This window comes from Leuresthes tenuis, unplaced genomic scaffold, assembly GCF_036924035.1.
Source record: "Leuresthes tenuis unplaced genomic scaffold, fLeuTen1.0.hap1 SCAF_7, whole genome shotgun sequence".
In the NCBI taxonomy this organism is placed as follows: domain Eukaryota; kingdom Metazoa; phylum Chordata; class Actinopteri; order Atheriniformes; family Atherinopsidae; genus Leuresthes; species Leuresthes tenuis.
Window position 1 is genome coordinate 13,875,561 of NW_027325361.1, and position 24,827 is coordinate 13,900,387.

Consider the following 24,827-nt stretch of genomic DNA (forward strand, 5'->3'; position numbering starts at 1 on the left):
TGATGTGAAAGTCAAGCATGCACAATATTAGAACAAAACTACCCTGTTGTGTGATAATTGACGATTTCTAGCATTTGACCCATTTATTATCCATCCGTAAAGAAGCTTTTACAGCAAGACGTTTGTGATAAACTATATAATTACTGCTATTTTGGGCTTTGTGGGACATCAAAATATAGATAAATATGTAAAATCTGTTAAATCTATTCTGTATAAGAGTATTTTTCTAGTTTTTTCCCCTTTGTAGTAAAGAGTTAATGCATGTAAAGGGTGGTGAAAACAACTTTGCACTTTTGTTCTCACATAGCAAACAGTAAGCTCACACCAATGATCAGCCGTTTTTAGCTCTGTGGACGAGTTATTATCAGCACTCGTTGGCATGAAAGACTAATTAAACTAACTAAACTGATAAAAAATAAATTCCACGGGACAACTCTCGATTTCTCTCTCATACGTGGCCAAAGTACGGTAACTGGTTGAGTTTGTTTCTGTAGCAACCATTAGGCCTTCTGCTCTATTTATACCTCTACCTTCCCTAGTTTATCTGCTGCAAGTCAATTAACGAAAACAAGCCTACTTAATTTGCATGGGTCTTTATCACACTATTTCAAAAGTTTGCATAAAGTTTGTTCAACAATTATAGAGTATGGAAACATGGCGACTGCATTACTGCGCAGTACTGGATCACAGAGAATACAGAGCAATGAGTAAAGGTGAGAACTAGAGGCGAGGGAAGGCGTGGGGAGTTTGCATGATACACAGACATATGGTGTGAAATAGAGGAGTGGGGATTTTCCAGTCACAGGAGAACAATAACGTTGAACGGTTAAAACAATTTACTGGATTAAAGCACTAAAGAAGAAGAAGTGGCAACATTGAGCTCTTACCTCGAAAGTTATGCTAACATTAGTGATGAGTGATGCGGTGGAGGATTACAGAGCTCAGCAGGCTCATCATAAGGGGGCGGCAGGGCCCATGCGGTTGTGCACGTGCGCACACATGAATCACGGTAACATGGACGAAGTTCTACCGCACCTGTAATCTTAGAGCAGTACCGGTACATATATTAAAACATAACCATGAAACAGAATTACTCTGCTAATGTAGCCTTCTATAGAAAAATAATCAACTGTTGCATTTGTATTTCAAGATCATACTTCAAAATGGTCTTTACTCAAGGCTTACAGTTGCATTTATCCTTATAAAGTAAGTGCAGATTACCTGCAGAGTGTACAATAGGCATAACTAGAATAATGAAGCAGGAGCTTATTTTCTATGCTCTGCACTGTGCAGTAAGGCCATCCACAACAATAACCATAACGATAACTATAAACACACAGTTGTTACTGTTGTACAGTTTAAATAAATGAGTCAAATACAACTACAGTGGCGGTATCATCACTTTCAGGGAAATTCGATAAACTATGACAAATAAAAATGGTTCTATGTGGTGCTGGAAGCTGGAAAGCTCCAAGGCCGAGACTACTGATAATAACTCATACTATTCGTTGTAGAGAAAAAATAAAGCTATATCACAGACTTTATACCAGTTATGTTGGGTTTTTTGTGAGCTAACTTTTCCCTTCAAATCAAATCACCCGGCCTTAGTTATAAGCTGCCACTTATATATTATTATTAATGATATTAACGTATTAAGCCGAGAAAAAAAAAAAAAAGAAAAAAGCATGAATTTATCTGCAACACGCTGCTCTGTACAGGTTGTTCTTCGGGCAGCTGATGTCCTCTTTGACAGTTGCAGGATGTCCTCAAAATGATTAACTCGTACGAAAATATGAAGAAAATCTAACCTAAAATGGCAGCTCTTCTAAAGGAATGTTAGGCTTTCTTGATCCTCTTGTCAAAGTCCATTTTGGGGCACAGATGGAGATGGAGCCCTTGCTTAGCTTCACTCAGCTGTGTGGATGCTCAGATCTTTATATCAGATATATCTTAGCTCGAGGAAAACTATAACTATAAAGATCTTTATATCTTTATAGTTACCGGCACTGTTCGTGCTCACAATGTGGAGCACCCTTAACTCTAATAAGAAAGACACCGTAAATCTGATTCAGCATAACTGAAAGTTACTGTTCACCGTTTGGGGGCAAAACCCAGTTATAGAATTATCCTTTTTTTTTTTATTAATGGAAGAGTGAACCCCCACCTGTCCTTTGACCTACATTTCTACTGTCAATCGTCTTGATAAACTCTCTCAGATTCCCTCAGTTCCTTTAGAGCAAACAAAGTGTCTAAAGCTCTAGTTTCTCCCTTTGGAATGATCATTTTAAACGTCTTCACCTTGTGAGAGCTGGCCAACAATAAGGCCCCATGAAACACGAGCTCCAGTGCAGTTGCAACAGTTAGGTCTGTAAACGCTTTTTTAACTTATAAAATAATGCAAAATAGATTAAATGCGTGCAGCGTGTAACATCTGTCTACCCAAAGTGAACTACTCTGGTAATGACACACTAATGACACACGCACTGTGAGCAAATGTGCGCAGTCTCAAGGAAACACACCCAGCACAGCTAATCAGTAAAGAATTATCAAAGCACTGGCAAAATTACCCTCCAGCTTCAAAGTTCGAGGAGAATCGCCAAATCTGTGGCAAGTTAAGGAGAATTCTGGACTTTATCAGCTGCTGAAGAACCTGGAGCTGCAGTGTAATCTCCGCTCATCTCGACAATATCTGCATTATTGCGCCAAACTCTGGCCCAGCTAAAGCACTGTGTGGGTAAAGCATATTGAAAGTGGTTCAGTGGTAACCAGGGAAGGGGTTATACTGTTTTTCATAGTTTCTAAACAGTTTTCGAGCGACCATCACAAATTATAAGCACTGACATGAAAGAGCATTCTGCTATATTGAGCTGACCTGTAAATGGGCCACGAGTATTTACATCCTGTCATATTGTCTGCTGCTTGACATGAAAGTAAGTTCAAGTATCAGGATGAGTAATGTCCATTAAGAAATGAGTTCCTCGATAGTCGGAAGGACTGTAAGCCAGTGAGAAGACTGACTAGCAGCACATTACTGAATGTGATGCACATCAGAGATTTACAAGCTTCGGCCTCTTTCACATATCACATTAATGCTTTCCATTAACCCGGTGATAACTGACAATGTGTCTGTGTCATGTGTCAATTCCACCCTGGTGCTTTTGCACAACATTTCAAGTTAGTTATTACTTTCAACACAGCACAAGTGTGAACTCCCGCAGTCATGGTAACTAATAGGTACCAACAGCCGCGGTGGGTCCATTTGACATATGATCAGCTGTTCAGACAAATCTGACAGGCTTCCATATTAGATAAATAAATAACAGCGCTGTCCAAACTTTCTTCCGGCACTGTTTTTATCTACATAATTAGCTGCAGCACAGTCATTTTTAATTCAGTATCTGAGCCTAATGAACAAGAAAAGTGTCTGAGCTGTACCTGAAGCTTCTTCCATCTGTCTAACCATATTTCAAGATCTGAACAGCTCCCATCCGCCGTCGTTTAGTTTAACACAACGATCCGCGTTTGTTAGCTTGACGTGAATCCTCTTTGAGATGAAAACTCACAGAGATACAGACTGATAAGAGTTTTGTTAGGCGCAGGTTCTCTTCTCACAAATAGAAGTGACGGTGGAGACAGCGTCCTCAGGTGGAATAAAGCTCACGTTTTCCTCGAGCTGACAACCGTCCTGTTACTGTTCAACAAGCTTAAACACGTACAAAAGGGAAATTTACAACTGCATCCATGCAACCATCGCCACGTTTCACACAACCGCTGCGGGATGGGAAGGTTCACCCTGATGGTTTTTGTGTTCTGACATGTTACTGTCAGAAAACTGGGACTCTGTTCAAATATTTCACACAAGCTTTCACAGGCTTGTCTGAGGTACATTAACAGGAAAAGTGACCAATGTGCCGATTATTATGTATCTCATGCGCAAAAGGGCTTAGGGTGATGAAACAATAAGTCACTACAGCATCAAAAGTAGCCATTACATGACTGCTGCTGCTGCTCAAGTCTTATCTAACATAGAGTGAGCGCCGTCGTCACTCAGACACCGGCAATAAAACCGATGCCGTTTATTCATGAAAAAGTAGCTATGCGTGTTTATGTAGCAATTTGAGGATGCTTTAGATGAATCTAATTGTTAATGGATGAAATGTAGTCCAATCGTGAGGCCGGTAAAGATTCGTACCTGCAGTGAGCACAGACATCAAAATGGTCGGTATTAAAGCTAACATATGTACGAGGCTTTAAGAGACGAGCAGGATTTTGCATCCTGAGCCTGCAGATCTGCATACTGCCGGAACTTACTCCTTACTCCTTAATGCCGAGCGATATTGAGAAGAGCTTCTTCACAACTGAGAGGGGGCTGAAGAGTACATTTACTAATTTTCCAAGGACAATGACAACACGTCCAGAGCCTACTCTCCATTACTACTTCTCTCTTTTACCTCAAAATTACACCTATTTAACTTCTGAAGAGAGCTCTCAGCAAAGATGAGAGAGAGGGAAGACCTCGAAGCGCAGCACAGTGTGAACCCACTGCAAACTACAAATTGGGCAAAAAAGCCATCTTTTCTGATTTACTGTGGCCTCTACTGTAAGTTTGTGGCTTTCTTCAATCATCCGCCTTAATGCACTAACCATTAGAGTCTGTCCAGAAAGAGAATATACCCTGGTGTCTCAATTATAGACCAAGACTGAATCTCTATGGCAGTCTTTCGTGGCCATAGAAGGAAATGACTATCCATTTTCTGCTCCAGCTCTCCTGCAACCACACACTCCTGGCTGTTGTTTGGAGCACCAAAACTCATCTTTCCAGCTGGATTGTCTTATTAATCATCCTGACTGCTGTGGAGAGGGTGCCAATTAAAGTTGGGAAAGAGATTTAAATTTTTCCTCCGTCCCGTAGCTGTGGCTTGCACCTCGTAGCCTTTTTCTTCTTATTTGCAGCACTTTCGCCATGAAAGAAAGGATGAAGGTTTTGAATAAGACATCAAAAACGGGGAAGGAAGTCATAGACCTGAAAGTGCAACAATGCATAATGGGCTTTGATCTTCTGGGTGCAGCGTGAGATGTGTGGGATCTGGCGATCTGCAAATTTCTAAAAAGTTTTTGTTCTTTTTCCTTTGGAAATAAAAAGTGACAGGGATAAAAGCACGGGCTGCAACGGGGATTCAAATGTGAGGTGGTGGAACGAGAAAGAAGATTCTTGGGTAGAATCAATTTTAATACTCACCACCCATATCGTAATAAATACTAAGGAGTGAAAGATGAAGGGGAGAGGAAAAAAAAAGAAATAGTTGTTCTTATTCGTCTCAGGACAGTTATTAGGGCTCACTGCTGTGTTTGTTGTTTGTGTGCGTGGGAGTGACAGCATGGCCACGGTTGCATTTAATGGTTGGTACTCCCGAAGAAATGCAAAGCGGGAGAGATAATCAGAGGGGAGAGTTGCACATGTGAGAAAAAGAGAACAACAGAGCTGGAAAAAGACAGGCGGAGATAGAGAGACTCTGACAGAGATGTGAGGTAAGTAAAATGCTCTTCTGACAGAGGGGGAGGGCGAAGTGGCCATTTGTATTAAAGACTCACAAACTGGTGAACAGCAGCACTGACAGTGAGCCTTTGCAAGGAGCAAAGATGAACAGTGAGGCTAAGTTCCATGAAAATACAGATAAAAATCTGTTTATGCCGTTAAGGAAGGATGAGAGGTAAGTGGGCCTTTTGTGGGAGGCTAAAATGTGCTTTGAATGAGCTTCACGAGAGTCTGGAATTAGGAAGATTAGGAAGAATATACCATAACAATGCTGAAGCACACCTGTCCAGATCTGATATTTCTGATGCACACAGACACACCCAAAGACTACTTTAGTTCAAGCAACACTGTACAACATGGACCTGATAGACTTGGGTTCGGCATGCTTGATGGAAGCAGGCAGCACAATGATAAAACTGTCTGAATCATGAGGTGCAACACACTGGTTGCTTTGCAGACAGAGGTCACAGCAGCAGCCACATTATAAGATGGTTATCGTAAATTTTTCACACTACAAGACATTTGCCCCCGGGCTTTTCTTGGCCCTAAAACCGCAGCAGGTGTGTTTGAACCTCTCTCAAAGTGCATAGTAGAATTACTGTTTCGGAGTCACTTATGTCATGTTTCGAGGACAGCCAGAAGCTGCGCGGTGTACACAGATACTGTTTTTTTTTTCTTTTTTACAGGCTCTGCAGACTCTTTTTTCGAGCTAATTTCTTTCATTTGTAGAATGCAGAAAAACGTGTTTCAAATTTAAAAAGAAGAAGTAAGCCAGTTAAGCCGCGTTCAGTCCACAAGCCACGGCTGCTGTTATCTTTTATTTATCCTTTTCTTTTTAGTCCAGCACATATCAAACAGTTTCTTACATCTGAGAGTATAGAAAAAATAGCACATTCATCATTTGAATACTGAATTTGAATCAGAGGAAACAAACAAACAAACAAAAAAACCTAGACTGGCAGCGAATGTTGCCTGTGGAAAGTGTGAGGCAAAACGGACATGAGTCCAAAGGATGGTGGCCTGGACATCCATTAATCATCTGCTGTTTTGTGTATAGTGAAAATGCATAATAAATATTGATTAGCCTTGTTTTTATTAGGCTTATAAAAACAGTTCCTCTTTGGAAGACTACAGTCTCTTAAGTGTTTCATAATTAATCAACAAAAACAATTAAGGAGAGAGAACCATCACTTTGGTTTAGAGCACCCTTCTCACATAGTAAAAAAAAAAAACCTTCTATTTTGTTGTTGCTATCTCTCACTTTTAACTAATCAGTACTAGCACTTAGGATGCGTTTTAGGGCACTGTAATAAAAAAAATAAATTAAAAAAAAAGAGCCGATGCAGCTACTGCAAATGCTTTTAATGACTAATCTAACACAAGCGACAGAGTACCAATGTGACCCGATTAATAGTCATTAAAGGAATTACAGAGAGAAAACAGGAGATCATATGGCAGTCACACAGTGTGTTATTCTAATATCAAAGTAATGGCTTTCATTTTCTGAAAACATACGCTCTAACAGTATGGCAGTACTAATGTTTTCGGAGGGAATGGAAACTGTGGATCAATTCAATGAACTCTGGCAAGCTTTGATATTCCAGAGGGTCATGCTATAGAGCCGCTGAGTTCCGCAAAACCACTAAGTGCTGGGTATGTTTGCTATGATGTAATGCATTATGCGTATTTTACATGCAGTCACTGAAGGCCTTTGTGTTCTTGTTTTCATTAGATATATAATTTTCATTTGAGTGAAGACAAAAAAAACAGGGTTTAATTTGCATCCGATCACTGTAACAACAGGGGGGGGGGGGGGGGGGGGGGGGGGAGCTCGGGACAAAATCCATCGTCTATTTACATTGTCCAGGGATCAAGGGGTCAAGTGTGATAGATGACATGCCATCTGCTTATCAGGCCCTTCCAGAGGTGATTGCGGAGTTTGCACTCAGTAAAAATGAAGGTCAGCATATCACCTCAAAACAAACCGCACGGTCCAGGAGCTGGGGTGGCAGCGCGCCGGGGGTGTGGAAGTTGTTTGCACGGCTCTTGATCTCGCTACCGTACAACTGATAAGGGTGGCAGAAAATGCACTTCCCAAAAGGATTATCTGTGGGTAGCTCAGTGTGTCTGACACCAGGCATGCTGGGTAAAGTAGAAGCAGGGCTGTTTGCTGTGTAGAGGCTCCTCGAGCAGTTTAACACAGTGGTTTCAACAAGTCCAGTCCTTTATGATGTACAGCACCAGCCCACTCACACAAGAGCTCAATAAAAAGCTCACAGGTGGGAGATACTTCATCCTTTTCGATACTCAACAAATTAAATGTATTTATATGCTTGTTATCTGGGGGTGACTCGCAAACACAAGTAGTTAGCAGTCACATTGTCTATTTCACACTCAATTATTGCCACTTGACGCGACTTAACTTCAGCACTTCTGGCTTGTGCTTCTGACATCAGAGGTATAGATGCACAGAAACTAAGGACTTTACGAGCTTGTTTGATGAAATGGCAATCTCTCAAACACAGAAGTGCCGTGTTATCCGTAACATTTAAAATACATACGTCTGAGCAATGGCAAGAAACACAATGTGACTTGAATGCTTTTAGTTCACTATATGTTCAGGGGCTGTGCTGGGGTTGATTTATGGAGCTGTAAGGGGTGCAGAAGCAGGTACTGTAGGGATCTGAGTGTCTGTGGGGTGGGAACCTCTGTCTGTGATGTGTTTCTCCTTACACTCTGCAAGATGAAATAGTATTGTGTGAACTTTTCCCTCGTTCTACCGAATGAGTTTACTAAAGTGGAAAGAGGATAGCAGATGCTCTGTCCTTGCAAGGCAACCGAGGGACGGGAAAAAAAAAGGGCTGTTTAGTTTGGTTCTTCTGACTCTCTGATTTGACAGTCAGATTGCTTATCTGCTTGGGTGAAAATGCCTGGAAACCCACCATATGGAAAGTGAACCGAGGTTGGTCTGAAAGGAACAATAGAACAGATGAGCATATTGTCGTGCACATTAACTGATGATGTGTAATAAATAAGAGCGACTGACAGTATAATTGAGTTTGTGTGGTGGGAAACAAAGGGCAGCTTGTTCCAGGACATTCAAGAAACACGATATCAAGCTGTCAGTATTTTGCAGCACAAGGTCAGAAATAATCCTCGAGGAAATTCAGGACATGCTGTGGCATCGAAAAATGATTTTTGCTGGTTAAAGTCAAAGGAACCTTCAGTGCTACTCTCTTTTTTTCCTTCCGTGTCTTTTGTGACTATTTCACCTTTTCCAAGGTAGCCCAATTAATTCCAGATGACATAGTATTTAGGTTATCAATAATAATGAATATTCTTGTAGTCCATGAGGACACGTAGCATATGTTGCAGCATATGTTTCAGAGTATATTGCAAGAACTTAGTATGCACTGCTGCAAGTCCCGAGAGCAGGACCACTCTTCCTGTTCATCGTTTTACTGGGGAAAAAAGTTAAGCGAATATATATTTAAATATATTTTTGGAGCAGTGAGCGCTGAGATCAGCCTGGAAAATACAGCAAAGTGCTATGAATGAATTAACATTTCTCCAAATTGACACTCCTTTAAAATAGGACTTGAAGTCTCATCTTTTGTTTGATGTGACTGACAAAGAAAGCCTGTGGTGGATTAATCTGCTTTAATTGTTTTGTGATTCAATCATTTATCAGAATAAATTAGGTCTGCATACTCACAGGTTTCTCAGGTTTCTCAGGTTTCTCTCTGTTTTGAACGTGTCTCAAAGGACTGTGAAACCCCTACTGTGAAATGGGACATATATAATCCGCGTGCAGGTGTTTCTGTCTGAAAAGGCTCCGGGAGTGAAACCAAGAATGTTGTTCAGCCATATTAAGAGATAGTGGCTGTTTTTTTTCTTTCGTTTTTTCTTTTGGTCCATGTGAAATTGTCATCCACACTGATGACTGATCATGACTTCTTAAAATAAAACCTGTCCAGGTTCTGCAAAGCGCTTTTGAATGGTTTTGCCATTCATCCAGGCAAACGAATAATCATAGCAACCCTATCGTACACTATATCAAAGAGTCTAAACTATGGGGAGCCTTGCTTCCGCCCTGATCTGCTACCGCGAGCCTGTTCAGTTTAAAACAAAAGTTTAATATTGTGAATGTAAGCTATTGCCTTCATTACAAGCCTAAAGCCAGTAGCTGCCAATAGTGTGGCTCTGCAGACATGGAAAACTTGCTACTCGTTCATCGTGAAGTGGCTCTGTTGATCCGGGTGAACAAATTAAAAAAAGCTGAACTTCAAATCGTTATTCTTTTATCAACATCAAGTCTCCCTGAGGCCAAGTCTATAAAGAAAGAATCGGAAAGAGAATAGACTTCAATGAGCACAGCTCAAAGATACATTATGTCTCAAAGCTGAAGTTACACAGTAAAAACACCAGTGTAAATATAACACTTAAAGAGTCAATGTTACCACTACCTCAGTGAACATATGGTCCCTATCTGAAGAAAATGTACACTGAATACAGAGTTAAATTTCCAGAGTCAATTTAAGAGTTAATATATTACATAACACTACACTAACAAGTGTCAATCAAGTTTTACACTATGTAAGAAGTAACACCCATAGTTTTACTCACATGTAACGCTAAAGAGTTAAGTGTTAAGAAATAACTTTTCCAGTGTTAAACCTACTTTACGCTATGTTGATTATGAAAATACTTCAAAGAGTGTTGATTTTTAAGCAACTCCTACCAGTGTTACATATCTTTGCAGGGGGAAAAAACACAGACATTTGTATCCATACCTGAATATATATGTATTCCAAGTAAACATGAAATAACATGTAAAAGCTCAAATCTCATCACAGTCTCCATTATAAAAACACATTTTCCGTTGAATGCTGGAGAAAATCTCTTGGTACATGTTAAACTGCATAATACTGTATTGACATTTCTCACAGCCATGAAAATGTCTTTAAAGTGCATTTATAACGCCACACACTGAATGAATTCAGCTGCGTTAAACCACGAGCAAACTTTGCCATCACCTAGAAACAATCAATCCACTTTCTCAGTTTGACTGGGAAAGATGATGTGCAGGGCTTTTCAGAGTTTTTTTTTTTTTAAATACTCTGAAGGTATCTTGTTCTAATCGGTGTTGAATCACAGCCTGAAGAGTCAATGATCCTGACAGAGTAAAACCCCTGTTAACTCCGATTATTTTCACCAACGCTGGAAGTTTTCTGGTTCAATTTTACTCTGTCCATTGTTGGAAGAACTCCGTAAGAATTGAAATACTTTGACACTGCATTTTTTACACTGGCAAATTTCAAAGACAGACACATGTGCTTTTATAGTTTAAAGTTAGTCTAATATTTATATAATGATGGCCAAGAGAGAGTATTAAAGTAAAACTTTGCATCAAAAGATGTATGTTTACTGAGATGCCCTCATGCAGGGTAACATAAACAAAATGTGCCTTGGGATCTAACTTCAACCAACATCAGATAACGTTTTTTTTTTTAAAACCCAAGAGGAGAAGCACACTCTACCCTTGCTTAAAGTCATTTTCTAAAGAGGACATTACCCCAGATTTTCACACAAATTAGCCATACATTCTTTGATTAAAGAAGCATTACACACTCGCTAAATTAATTTGATTAGCACAACATTGTGAGCCTTGGGGAGCGGAGTGAGTGACTGAAAGTTTGGAGGAAAACTTAATAAGGTAGATGATCTCTTTGATGTTGTGCCCTGGACTTTGAATAAAGAATGACATGTGACCCACCCTTGCTCTAAATCAGTCAGATAGTCTCCATTAAGGTGAGGAAAATGTGATTCTATGGGAAGAAACTTTCATCTTCTTTATTGTGCCACAAAGATGTGATGCAATGGAAGAGATGTGCTACTCTGATGCGACAATAATCAAATTTTCTGATCTTTGCACGTTTTATGAGCTACTCTACAACATTACTGAGACGCATCAGCTTCATGGATTGATCTCTTTTTCTGATCTCCAAAAGCTTGATGCTGGGTCAGGGGAGGGCCAAGTGAATGTTTCACATGCCCAGCTTCCACGTTGATCATCGGCCCTATTTTCTCTGAAATTAGATCAATACTGGATATCAGTTACATCAGATACAAAGGAGCAGGAGAGGGAAACTGTGTGTCTGGATCATCTTCACTTAACCACACACGGGCTGTCTAAATTTTCCCTATTTGGTAGTTAACATGACACATGGAAATATGAGAGTTACACACATATAATACATGTGATATTCCTTTATGCAGTAGTACTTTACACTGAGCCCAGCAAAGACAAGAATTAAAGCTCAGCACAGTGACGAGGACACTGTTTCCCTACCATCAGGTGATTTGCGTAAATAAACAGAAGTGGCAGCCTGTGGGAGCATATGCTATTATCACAGATCTACATTTCATTGGGATGACAGGATGGCACAAGGCCAGCTGCTTCAGAGTATTGGAGCAGCTCTTTATGCTTTGGTAAATGCATATAAATCCATATGCTAAAGATAAACCAATTTAAGACCTTAAACCTTAACAAAATGTAGTACATTATAATTTTTTTCTTTTTTTTTTTCACACTTTCAATGTGTAGTCGATAAAAAAAAACTGCCGCCGAGTTACGAGTTTCCCTCTCTGTCTGTGGTTAGCTGGCAGCTGTAAACACATGGAGTTTATTAGAGGTAAAAAAAACATGACAAAAAAAAGCTTACGGGTCAAATCATAATGTTCATCAATCAGCTGAACGTACATTTAGACAGTAAATTGGTGTTTCGGGTGCTAACATCTTTATGATGTGTGACTGAATGGTGTATTATTGCTCCTGGAGGATGCTTTATGTTTATGTCTATGCATTTAGCAGCCGCTTTTATCCAAAGCGACTTACAAATGAGGATTACAGCTAACATCAAAGCTAACAATAAGTTACATAGAAGGAAACCACTAGTCAGGCTCTGTCAGAGGTGACAGTGTAGAGATCGAGGGAAGTACAGAAAGATAAAGAGCAGGAGAGGGGGTAGGGAAGTACAAGGTAAGTGCTAGGATAGGAGATGCCCTCTGAAGGTCTTCAAGAGTGTCTTGGAGATAGACAGAGACGCTGTCTGCCCTGTTCTTGTAGCACTTGGTAGGTCATTCCACACATGAAAAGAGTCTGGATTGTCTTAAGTGTGGTGTCAGCACCGCTAGACGACAACCCTTTGACGACCGGAGCGACCGAGTCGTGCCGTGAGCCTTTGTGAGAGCATTCAAGTAGATGGGAGCCGTTCCATTAAGCACTTTGTAGGCTAAAGCGCTTCTCCCCAGTTCCAATCAGATCCCTTACAGCAGAAGAAATACCTGAGACATGCCTGACAGATACAAAGCCCTCTATGTTTCCCTGTTTTTCCAACCTTTTTGCTGTTATGTTATTGTCATTGTTGAATTGTCTAATGTATTCATCTTAAATTTTGTTAAAAATAAGTTTCTGAATCTCAGAAATTTATAGAAACTATGGATAATCTGAAAAACATTTTCTTTAATATTTGTAATAGAAATTCGCTTCTGTGACCACACAATGTCAATGAAGCTATACAAAGCAGATAATTGGCTAATTAAGCATATAGATTCAAAATGAGGGAGACAGCCAGGTCACGGATAAAGGGGACAAATCCTGACCACCGGCAACGCATTAAGTCAGTTTTCATAGTTTCTAAGTTTTTTTAATTGATTTAAGAAACTATATTGTATGTCATTTAATGAGCTCTTTGTTGTTTCAGGTAACACATTATCAGCCAAATAATAGGAAAGACTTGTGATGTTCAGTGTTTAACAATGGACAACTTCAACCACGTTCCATCGCACTGTTGTCTCCATGAGACCCAGGGATGTGTCCACTGACACTCCCTCCAGTCTCTGTGAACTGCACCGAATGGACACAAACTACCCATCATTATTTCTAAAAATAACAGGCATAATAGATGGATCACTGTATCTGAATCTGGATGTTTTAGCGAAGAGAGAGAAGAGAGCAGTAAGTGTGACAGCGCTGGCTGAGTGGGAGTTGGGTGGGGGCGGCGGGGCAAAGCTGGCTTTGGCTGTGGTCACAGTCGCTGTCGTGGCGTCTGATGGCACAAACGAACGGCAATGCTCTGCTTGGCTCTTTGGTAGGACGAGCTGGTGGCTGAAAGTGGAGTCCATCTGCCTCAGATCAATGAGTAAGGAGTGGGAGGATTTATTTAGGACAGTGATCATCTTTCTCCTCAATGTTCCTTTCAACAGAATGTCCACTTCCAGTCTGGTTCTTCTCAGCGTTGATGCTTACTCACACGAAAACTATCTGTTGAAAACTTTCAGCTGCTTGTTACCCCGCGAGCAATATCAGAATCATCATCTCTCTGTCGCGTCCCCTCCTGAAGAGGGCAGCGTTGTCTGACCAGTCCACTTTTATTGATTTTGGGCCTCTTCTGCCTGGATAAGCACAGGGTGCAGGCTGAGGTGTCGCTGCTCAACGGGTGTCAAAAATGTATTTTTAGGTTTGTTGATACGAGCAGTAAGTGGCTGTCAGGGGTGAGATTATGCGCATGTAGAAGAGTTTGCAAGGTTTCACACTGATATGTACCTAAAGCAGTTTCGTGGCAGAGTTTTGTGCATTTTTTGCTGACGATTTCATACCCTTCAAGTCAAAATGATTTAACTGAGTATGATAGCAGCATGTGTCTTTTTGAAAATGTGTTATTCAAGAGTGACTCTTGAGTAGAAAACAAACTGTGTCACAAGGATGTGTGCGTTTTTGTTTTCTTCAAGATGAGAACACGCAAGCACTAAGCTAAACAAGCTAATATCTAAATAAGCCACAGAACAGTATTCTGGTCCATCAGAGATGCTATTTATTCATGGAGTTCTGGCACATCAAGGTTAGAAATAAAAGCACAGAGAGTGATGTTTCCCATTAACATTGTTTTTTTTTTTGTAATTTGATTTTTCTCTCTTTTTTTTAATGATTTGCTCTTGATCAGTGGACTGAAACATACAGTGCACTGCAGGTACTGTGGGGGATGTGCCATTTTTCCGCTTCAGATAACCTGATTTGCTTACCTTACAGACGGAAAATATGTGATTTATTTTTTGGGGGGGAACCACATCTTCCCAAACCCCATTCACAGTGGGAATAAAAGCAGATAGAGAACCTGCTCACATCAATTAGCTAAATTAATCATACAATGGTTGGGACAAAGAGCTATTTATGGGGATCTAAAATAATTCGCTTTACCAAGCCACTTAGTGAGAGCGCCATCAAAAAAAAAAAGAACTTCAAACACAACAGAATAAGAATAGTGGCTCACTGAGGGAGTTCATCTTCACGATTGAAACCACTGGTGTTCCTTTGGACCATGAAATTGTCATTTGTTCTGCAAGCGTTCCATCAAATGAGAGTTCAGTGCCGCACCAGGACCGTTTGTTGTTTCTGAGCTCGTTTTAACTTTTTATCTGTCAGAATCTCCATGGATAATTATATTTGGCTTATACAGACGGGTGGAGAATGGCATCTATTTACAGAGCCAAAAGCAAAGTTGAAAAAAAACCAAAACATTTATCAAATTAATCACAAAATATGAAACCTCAGATGAGGTTAAGAATGGGTTATTGAATACCGTTTTCATTTCAGTGTCAAGGAGAGCCATTTAGTGTGAGCGTGTGTCTGCGTGAGACAAAAATAATGTAACCAGCATGAGAGATTACATTCTGTGACTTGCTTAAAACCATTAGTGAGGGGGAAAAAAAAAGACAACCAGGCAGAGGGGGATTACTCTGGGTTGGAATGTGGAAGCAGCAGAAAACAGTGAGGGGGGGAACAAGGGCGACATTCACAGTATAGCACTGACAATAGCACTAGCAGCAGATCAGGTTAAAGAGAGTGGCAGAGCGGCAACTGATTGTTCTAGAAAAAGAGGAAAGAACAGACAGAAAAAGTCGAGAGAGGAAGATACGAAGGGTGACACACAAACGGAAGGGGACAGGAAAGGAGTGATAAAAGTACAAAGACAGCAGAGATTCCATCTTACAAGCAACAAACCAAGGCCCTTTAGCCACTAACAGTGCCTTGCCTTTTATGTATACTGCAGGAGAGTGGAGGTGAGGGAGCCAGAAAGAGAAGGAGACAAAGCCATCAGTAAAATGAAAAGCATCAGAGCCAAAAGGAATATGGAACAGCCATTTGATGACGCTATCGTTTGCTCCAAGTGGGGGTGGTGGTGGAGGTTGTAATGAAAGGAAAGGGGCGGGGTGTTGTGATGACACAGGCTGCCAGAAGTATATGTAGCCAGACTAGAGAAGCCAACCCAAAAAAAACCAAAACAATTAAGAGAAATAATAAAGAACATACAATGAAGCTGTACACCCAGCAGGCACTCCAGCCAGCCAATTGAAATAAATCAAGATGGAGAGGAGGATTCCAGCTCAGGTTAGTATGAGGCAGCGGACCTCTTTACTGATTTGGTGTACAGCATGGTAACATATACTGACCTGGGCTTGACACAGCACTAGTGGTGGTGGGTTCAATAATTGCTACAGGGAAGGGAAGAGGGAGGGGAGGGAAAGAGGACATTCATGTATTATTAACAGAATGGAGACGTAAAACAAAAAGAAAACTGCATGCAAGGACAAAGGGACAGGGAATGGAGACAAATCCTCTCCATGCATTAAGGACTGATGTCTCTGTGGGAAGATGCAACTTCCACATGCTCATAAACAACATGTTTCATTCCCCCAGCTGTCTCAGATTTGCATGAGTTACAACTCAGATAAAAAAAATAAAAAAATTAAAATTAAAATAAATAAAACTGAGATGAACCGCGGAGCTGTGGCTGCTTCAGAACCCCAAAGGGACTTTGTGGCCGAGTGAAACCACACTTCAGATATAATATACAACTTTTTTTCCCCTTGCTTTAATGGTACACCATCAAAACCACAATCAGGCAGCTGCTTAGCCCTACCTGGGACGTTCTTGAATCAAATCAGTTGAATTCTATCATCTCTCCTCACCACAGATAGAAGCACAGTTTTCCATTTTTTGTGTCCTCATTTTTAGCAGTAGTTCATTCTGTAGCCAGACTCTGTGAACTGACTACAGAAATAACCAAAAATGGGGAACTTATAGTCTGTGTTTGATCCCTCTGAGGAGGGAACTCAGAGTCTCAATCTGATTACCTTGTGAACTCATTTCAGGCTGAGCCCCTGGTGGCATTTGGGAGATGGAGCGGTGTGACACCCAGAAAGGTTCAGTTAAGCGTGTCAAATGAAGGCTGCATGAGTTCTTTCCTCTTTAAGTGTATGTGTAAAATGTCACACCGAGTAGATCACGTGCTTGGTCACATTTGAAGGTAAGATGTCATTAGGATTTTTTTTGTTTTATCTAGATTGACATAGAGGCGTCATTGCAAGTGCTTATTGAATCTCACATGTGTAACAAGTGCGTAAATGACACAACTTTCTGTTTGGTAAACGAGCAAATTTGAGATAAGCGGTGACCAGTTGTTTTTTTTTGCATTGGCTCACTTGAGTCTGAGATGTTTGGCAAAGCAAAGCTGTTCTCCACCAGGAGACTAAAGTCAAACCGATGCAATGGTTGAGTGTCTGTTTTTTTTGGCACATGAGCAGTGTGACTTACACCTGCAGCCAGATTATTCATATGGCTACAAATGGAACTATTTAAGTCGGCTCCTTCCAAAGGCTTCGTGGCAGAGGAGGTGCTCATCTGTCAGGAGGGAAACCATGGTGCAGCCATGATTACACTTCACACATATTGACTCCAAAAAGAACATTACTTCACGCTGTTGCAGGGAGCAGTTGTATCTAGGCCAGCCAATAGTACTGAGGCACACTCTCCATTTTAATCCATTTACGGGAGTACTCAATATGACCACTTATGATTGCAGGGCAAAAAAAGGTACATCGTGGACCGCAAAGTCTTCCGTGTCGCTTTTCTGAAGTGCGTCGACAACTGTGTAATGGCTGCGCTGCTGCTTAAGAGCCCACTGTTATGCCAACAAAAACATTTGCTTTCATTTGATTTCATCATTCTATCTGAAAGGGGCTAGCAATTGTGTAGGAATCAGTATTCATACTTAAAAATTATATGCCTTTCCCTCTCTGTATATTCGAGAGGAAATGGTCAAATTCATCTTTTCTTCCACAAATGTATCTACTTTAAGCACTCCTGGGGGAGCCGATATGCGAAGACAGTTTCTTTTCAGTTCTTTCTTCAAATAGGCTGGCGGGTGCTATCTGATTAATACTTGAGCATGAATTCACCAGTGAATCATTTCATGAGCTCTCAGACACTCCTCCATTACTGTGGAACATATCTTTTGACATGCAATCTCTCCCTCGTAGCGCCGCACTGGCTTGGACTCTCCCCCTCATTCAGGAGTGTGACACATCATTTTTTTGCCTACTGTATGTGTCGCCTGACCTCTTTGCACAGCCTGCTCGCTCGCGAGATAAAACACATTAGTTTTCACAGCTATTTCATTTCATGGATTGCTTTTTTTCTTTGTTCTTTGTGGATGGGACAATGCGAGAGATTTATCTGCCATGAGTTGGAGAAACCACTGTTCGTGTGGGGCCCTGCTCGGAATGTAGGGTATTACGAGTGTATTAAGGAGCTCTTATTAAAAGGAAAAAATATATAAATATTACAATCAAACTATGGACCTGGGTGTCACTTATTAAAGCAAAACAATAGAACTACCTAATGAATGTCAAGTCAGTAATTAGCAATCGTCATTGCCAAGCTCTTCAACCACAGATGCATTTAATCTTACGCAGATCAAAACGTCTTAAAATAAAATGCAGGAAGAGTGTGCTGTAAAGAAACTTGGACAATAGTCAGAGTCAGTGTAGGTGTCTAATACAGCTGAACTACTCCATTGAAGTGCAAGTTATTATTCCTGCAGAGACACATTTTCCTGTGTGAGCTCTTCAGCTATTCTTACACATTCGCCTCACTTGTGCCTTCAGAATTGTGGAACAGTTGGTGTTGAATTTTGTGTTTATTTGCGAGCCAGCTAATTAGTTATTCGGCCTATGTGATTTTTTTTTTTAATCCTGGCCAGTGTATGTGTCATCGTGTGGGCGCACTCGTCCAGGGATTTTAACCTTAGCAGTGCATCTTGCCTCCTGTAGGACTTGGTGAGGGTGGGTGTGGTGTGGTGTGGGTATGTGTATAGTCCTTTGCCCGCTGGGCTTCTGCATGAACATTCTGCTTCCTCATAGCTGAGAAACTGGAAAATGTTACTGCATTTTCTTTTTTTTTTGTTGTTTTATTTTTCACTGCTTGAATATGGAAATGGAGGCATTAAAATGAGGTAAATGGTGCAGTACTTTAAGTGCGCTTTTGGGGAAAATAAATACTTCTGCCTAAAAAAAAAAATGTCGAAGATATTTTCGCACACTTTCGTAGGCGACTATTTGGAAATGAAAACCTGCTGAAAGATGTCACGGTACTTTTGTTTCCCCTTTATATATTTGAAACTGAAACTCAATCAGCGGCTGAATATTGGCAGGGTGCGCTCAGACAAAAATAAGAGAAAACAGTGATAAATACAACATGACAGCGCCATCCAGTCTCCACATGGCTTCAGTGCGATTCCCAAAAATATTTTAAGCTCCTATTACTCACCCACATTTCAGGTTTCACCTTTAGCCCCAATTTTCCCGCCTCTCTCCTCTATGACTATAATCCCACGGTGGGAATAAACAACATCATCAACAACAATGGCAGACGAGAATAGGCGTCAAAATGACACCTACACATGTGGTGATTGATAAGCATGACAAATGAACACAACGTTCATTAACCCACTAGCCAGCAATGTCTTTCCTGCCCGAGGGAGGGTGAGCAGTGACGGAGAAAGCGAGGGTAACTCTTTTTTTCTTTTCCCTCATCAGTCTCTTCCGATTACTGCTTGGAGAGAGGAGGTGGGAGAGGAAAAGAGGAAATGAGGAAAGAAGGAATAGGTGAAAAAAATCTCCTTCAGGGCTAAGCTGAGGTGGGCTGGGGGATAAGAGCTTGACCAATTAAGCTGGAGGACTCCTCAGAAAATTGGAGTGAGCGGCTTCAGTCTTTTTCATCGAAGCTCACTTCAATCTAGCACATGAAATAGGAAGTGGAAACAGGGATTGGCAATTTACTGATTGTCATACCTCAGCTAAAACCATGTGGATACGTTTGTGGTGCACATACGCACTGAAATTACGAGTTTATTTTAACGCATCAGTTGGTAAATTCCAAATTTAAAATTCCAAAGTAACAAAAAAATGACAAAAACCTTTTAATTTTACGGTAGCACTCCAGCCTTTTGAGCTTTTTCCGTTTTGGTTTACCATCGTGGTGCCTAACTTTCTTGCAGCTTCACAGTCGGATTCAGACTTCTGAAGGTATTTAAAGCTGTTTATCTAATTTCCAGATCCTGCTGAAAACAAACAGGACCGAAGCATAATACTGTCACTGACATGCTTCACTGTGGGCATTCTTTTAGTGACGGGCTGGATGTCTTTTCTGCCAAACGTCAGTTATGAAATTATTGCCAAAATGTTCGATACCTTAACCTAAACTAAGATGACTGAACAGTAATATTGCGCCACACAACTATATGAGAACCTATACCAAAGTAGTCTACGTGGCACTAGAAAAAACTGATTATTGTGTTTGTCCGACTTTTAAAAAGGTATGTAAATACCCGGGTCTGTCCCAAATCAAACAAAATGAGCTTGTAAACTGGACTAACGCACCTATATAACGTGGTTGTGGGCTTGAGTTTTACACACAGCTAGGCTCAGCTGGGCCTGTCAATAACTCGATTCAGCTTTAGTTGAACAGACTGGAAAGCGTACTGCAAACTGCTGGCAATCAATCAGCCAGCGCTCGAGTGTCAGAAACGCTCTGTATGTCGACGAATCAAACAATAGAAGTTATACAGTAAAGCCCGTGCTGTTTCAGGAATCTCCCGAAGAGTCTAAGCAGTGGCCACTGTCACGGTGAGAAAAGTAAGCTACGTTTAATCATATCACAACAAGTAGGTTTTTAAAGCCACTCTCATCTCAGATGGAGGTCAAACAACATCGTGGCTACCTTCACATAAACTTGCAAGAGGATACTGAAACTATTGTCATTCAAGGAAAACAGTACGCACCGAACTTATGAGAAGCAGCAGCATGTTCCAATTTAGATTTAATACCAGGGAGCTCTTCTCATCTGAGATATGGCTTAATAATATTGATTACTCTAAAATTAAATTACAGAAAGCTACTAACAGCATCTTGATGAAAGGAAACTATAATTTACAAAAAATTAAAGGCTTTGTCCTCTCTATTTCAAGCTAACCAGTTAAATAATAAGCAGGAGCTTAGATGTGAGTAAGATAGAGGTGATAGAGGTGCACACTAATTCAGCTCAGGAGGAGTTTGGCATCGGAGCCAAAGCAAACTGCTGCTAGAATTACAACAACAACAACAAAAAAAAAAATAGCCCCACTGCTACTGGAGCCCATTGTTTTCATGAAAACCAATGCAATTGTGTACACAGATTGCAACGAAAAACAAAATGCGGCAAACAGTGGAGACAGTAGCTCAATATCACCTGCAAACATGCAGAAGCCGCCAAAGCCAGCTGGCTCACGCTTAGCACAGAATGAACAGCAACATCACAGTAGGAGCAGTAAAACAGGGCGCCGTTGGAAAGCCAGTTAGCAGCCGTGGCTAACAGACGTTCAGTACCACGACACCACGGGCAACATTAAAAAGCACGAAGGTGCAGCAGCAGAGCGCTCCTGACGGAGTGAAGGCAGTCCAAGAACAAACACAGAAAACTCAGCATCTGTTGGGGATCTGAACTGACGGCTGATTGACAAGCGCAGCTCAATTCACTGTTTTGATGAACTGTTCACTGGTTTCCAAATTGTGTCAAAAAAAAAAATCATGGACTTGGTCAGGTCAGCTGTCTTTTGCAAAAGAGAATAGAAATATCTGTCAAGGCACAGAGCTATTTGGGTAAATCATCAGTCTTTCGTAAATTACTCAACCACAGTAGTTTATTAAAAATGAGTGATCAGAACATGAAGCGACCTGCCTCAATTCCATCAGAAATAAAATAGCATCTTTTCTTAAACAAGTCCCACATGCGACAAAAAGTAGAAAATACGCTATAATCTTTCTCCAGAACCTGCTACTTCTTTAACTGCTGTTGTGTTTCTGTTTGTGTGCACTTTGGAATGGATCCCGTTAAGTGGAAATACAGATACGCCACTGAGAGAAAAACTGCACATTTTGATTAAATCCAACTGACGCTGACCGAATTATAGCGCAAACTATATCTAGACAAGCTCTGATTGTATTGAAAAAAGAATAAAAATCCATCTGAAAACATATAACAGCAAGTTTTTTCAACTCTTATCCAGCTCAATTCATCACAACTTTGTCACTTAGCGATTGTTTAGAAGGACAGGCAGCTATGACTACTGTAACTATAAGCTTCTCCGCTTTACTTTGTCCATTCACCGATGGCTGCAGTTATTCAGAATGTATGCATAAATTTGTGCACTATCACGCACATGCAGACTTGAAAAATGCATACATTACCCCAACAAGTAGTGACAGAGGCTTCATTGTTTCCCTCTACTACAGAGGACCCAGTTTGTGTGCTGCCACAGCTTTTAACTCACAGTTTAAAGTGGTGCTTAGCTGGAAGAGTTCACAACCAACGACTGATGGTTTAACAGGAGAAAAATCTAACCGGTCCAACACCGCTGACAGAATGCAGCAGAGAGCGAGGACGCTGGCATCCAACGAATTTCAAAAGGACACAAATTAGTCGGAGTCCTCCATGTGAACGACGCAAGCACAAACCCGGGATGCAAATTGTTCATCTCTATTTGGTTTGAAACAGAAGTCACACTTGCTGCGTTGCACTTGCTGCTCTGAATTGAAGGCGAAGGTATTTACTTTCCCCGAGTGCAGCCTTTCCAGAGTCACAGTTCATCTCATCAGCAATAATAGCAAGAGTCTCTCTAGAGAGATTTAAAGTGACTCTGCTAGGTTAACACAAACAGGATTTACAACTGTTGAACTTTAAAATCTTGACACAAAAGCACTGAAACTGAGCACCACATGTTTTTTTTTATTGTGTCTGTTTACCGATTGCCGCATTCAGTGTGGCTTTTAAAATGGGGACAACCCCAGCTGCACTTCGTCAAGTGATGTTCCACAACGAACCTCTCAGTGCATAAATGGCATAAATATGTAGTTCTTTAATCAAAAACCACCCACACTGTGTTTCTGCTTAAAATTCACCTCAATTCATCATGGGCTATCAAATATGCATGCCTCCTTTCCCCCCCGTCACATCCTGCTCATCAATAGCTATCGACAGCTTCTAAAATAGCAATCCAAAGTCATCCATGGTGAAATCTAACCTCGGGTTTTGTTATTTGCCTCAGCATACCGGTGTGGTGTGCTGCGGCGGCTGCTTGTCTTTTCTTGTTAAGAGCGACAGCAGAACTGACCTCTCTTCTATTAGAGGAGATCATGAGCGAGAAGTCAGATGGTGTGTGTATGTGTGTGTGTGTGTGTGTTCGAGGGGAAAGCCGATTGACAGGGGGGAAGAGTGAGTGACAAGGGAGAAAGAGAGGAGAAAAAGAGCGACAGAACAGGAGAATGAGATAAAAGAATCAGACAGACAACGCTATGATAGAGAGACAGTCAAAGAGATAAAGAGTTGGAATGGAAGAGGGAGAGAAGTTGGGGGTGGCAGCTCAGGAAGCTGCCTCCTCTCTCTATTCTGAGGGATTCTTTGCCTCTGCCTTTGAGGCCTCACTAGCGTCACATTAAGATCTTCCATTTGAGAATCTAAGACAAGCCTTTGATGTTCTTTGTGCATACACAAACAGGAGAGCAGAGTGCTCCTTTGACAATTGCCTACTCCACTGAAATATATTTTTGTACTCTGAGTCTCTGGCTACTAGGGACAACGCTATCATCAGAGAGTGGCACAAACTAGTGAATAATTTAATTCACCTGTTCATATTTTATCACTGAATACATTAAACAGATTTTTCTTTTCTTTTTTTTTTTTACCTGATCTCACCCTAAAACACGGAGAGATCCATGTTTTTCAGGCCTCCCCTGTCATTGCTTTATTTATTCATTTTTCAGCTGCTCAGCAGGTGGACAATGAAGCGAAGAAGCTTGACTGTGCAGGGACATAAAACCTCCACCTTCTGACACACTCAGGTGTAGCAGAAACAGAAACTTCACGAAGGAAGTGCCTTGTTCTTTCCGGAATGAAAGTGGCTGAAAAACACTTTAAACGGAGCATCAAAGATGCACATATTTGTCGAGTGAACTCAAACCATATGGAGCACGGAGGTCTTCTTTTTTGGAAATTAAGAAAGTCATTATGACGCAGCCCTGTGTGCCAAAAAGTCTTGCATGCCTGCTTAATGAGCAGTTTAATAGTCCTTGGCTCTGAGGCAAAACAAAGTTTTTTTCCCGTGTTGAGTATCACACTCACACAGTGGTGATTACATTTAAACGGCCAGTGACTGGAGTAGTATGGCAGGGGATACTTCCTTCGGGGTGACCAGGCTGTGGGCTTGAGATGCGGGGCGGGTTTGCTTAAAAACCACGAGCTGTCGCTGTGAAGCAATTTTACCTTTCCCAAGGTTTTTACAATCTATCCGCATTCAAACAATGATGGCTGAACGAAGCAGGGAATCTTGGCCTGGATGTATGATATATCATTCGCTTATTCCCTAAAAGCCCAGAAATACTGGCCGTTGTAAGCAAGAGGTGAAATTAGACTCTAGATGATGGGACTCTAGCAGACATTACTACTTCACTGACGGCACGGATTCTCATGAAGTGCTTTGGGTTTAATTATCAGTTGCATAGACAGCTGCATCTTAGGTCATGCACACTCAATGCCAGTTTGTAAAGATTCCAGAAAAAGATGCTTTCTGTTGCTCCTCCTCCTCCTGTTGTGACGTTTTCCCTAACTTTTCAAGAATCCCAACAGTCTGTGTGAAGCATATCCAGACGTTTTCTTCTGGATATGGATATGGAAACACATGGAACATCATATGAGTTGGACTATAACAGCTGAAAACGCGTGAAACTATTGAGAACTATTTTGTACGGAGCTGCGGAGTTGGCCTGTGTTCAGGATTTTTCAGTTGTGTCAGACATCCTGACTCAAAGACCCAAAAGAGTATGTATTTAACATGACCCTGCTCTTCACATTATGGTC

At 41.0% G+C, this 24,827-nt stretch overlaps 1 protein-coding gene across 2 annotated transcripts in view; it reads right to left on the reverse strand.

Annotated features, from left to right (window-relative positions):
- negr1 (neuronal growth regulator 1) overlaps nucleotides 1–24,827 on the reverse strand; it is a 138,670-nt gene that overhangs the window by 22,881 nt on the left and 90,962 nt on the right. The window contains exon 7 of one of the 2 annotated variants that reach the window (XM_072389391.1): nucleotides 16,049–16,090. The exons of the other annotated variant lie outside the window; for it this stretch is intronic. Within the exon in view, the coding sequence (XP_072245492.1) occupies nucleotides 16,049–16,090 (42 nt within the window). The remainder of the gene's footprint in view (nucleotides 1–16,048; nucleotides 16,091–24,827) is intronic. 2 annotated transcript variants of the gene reach the window in all.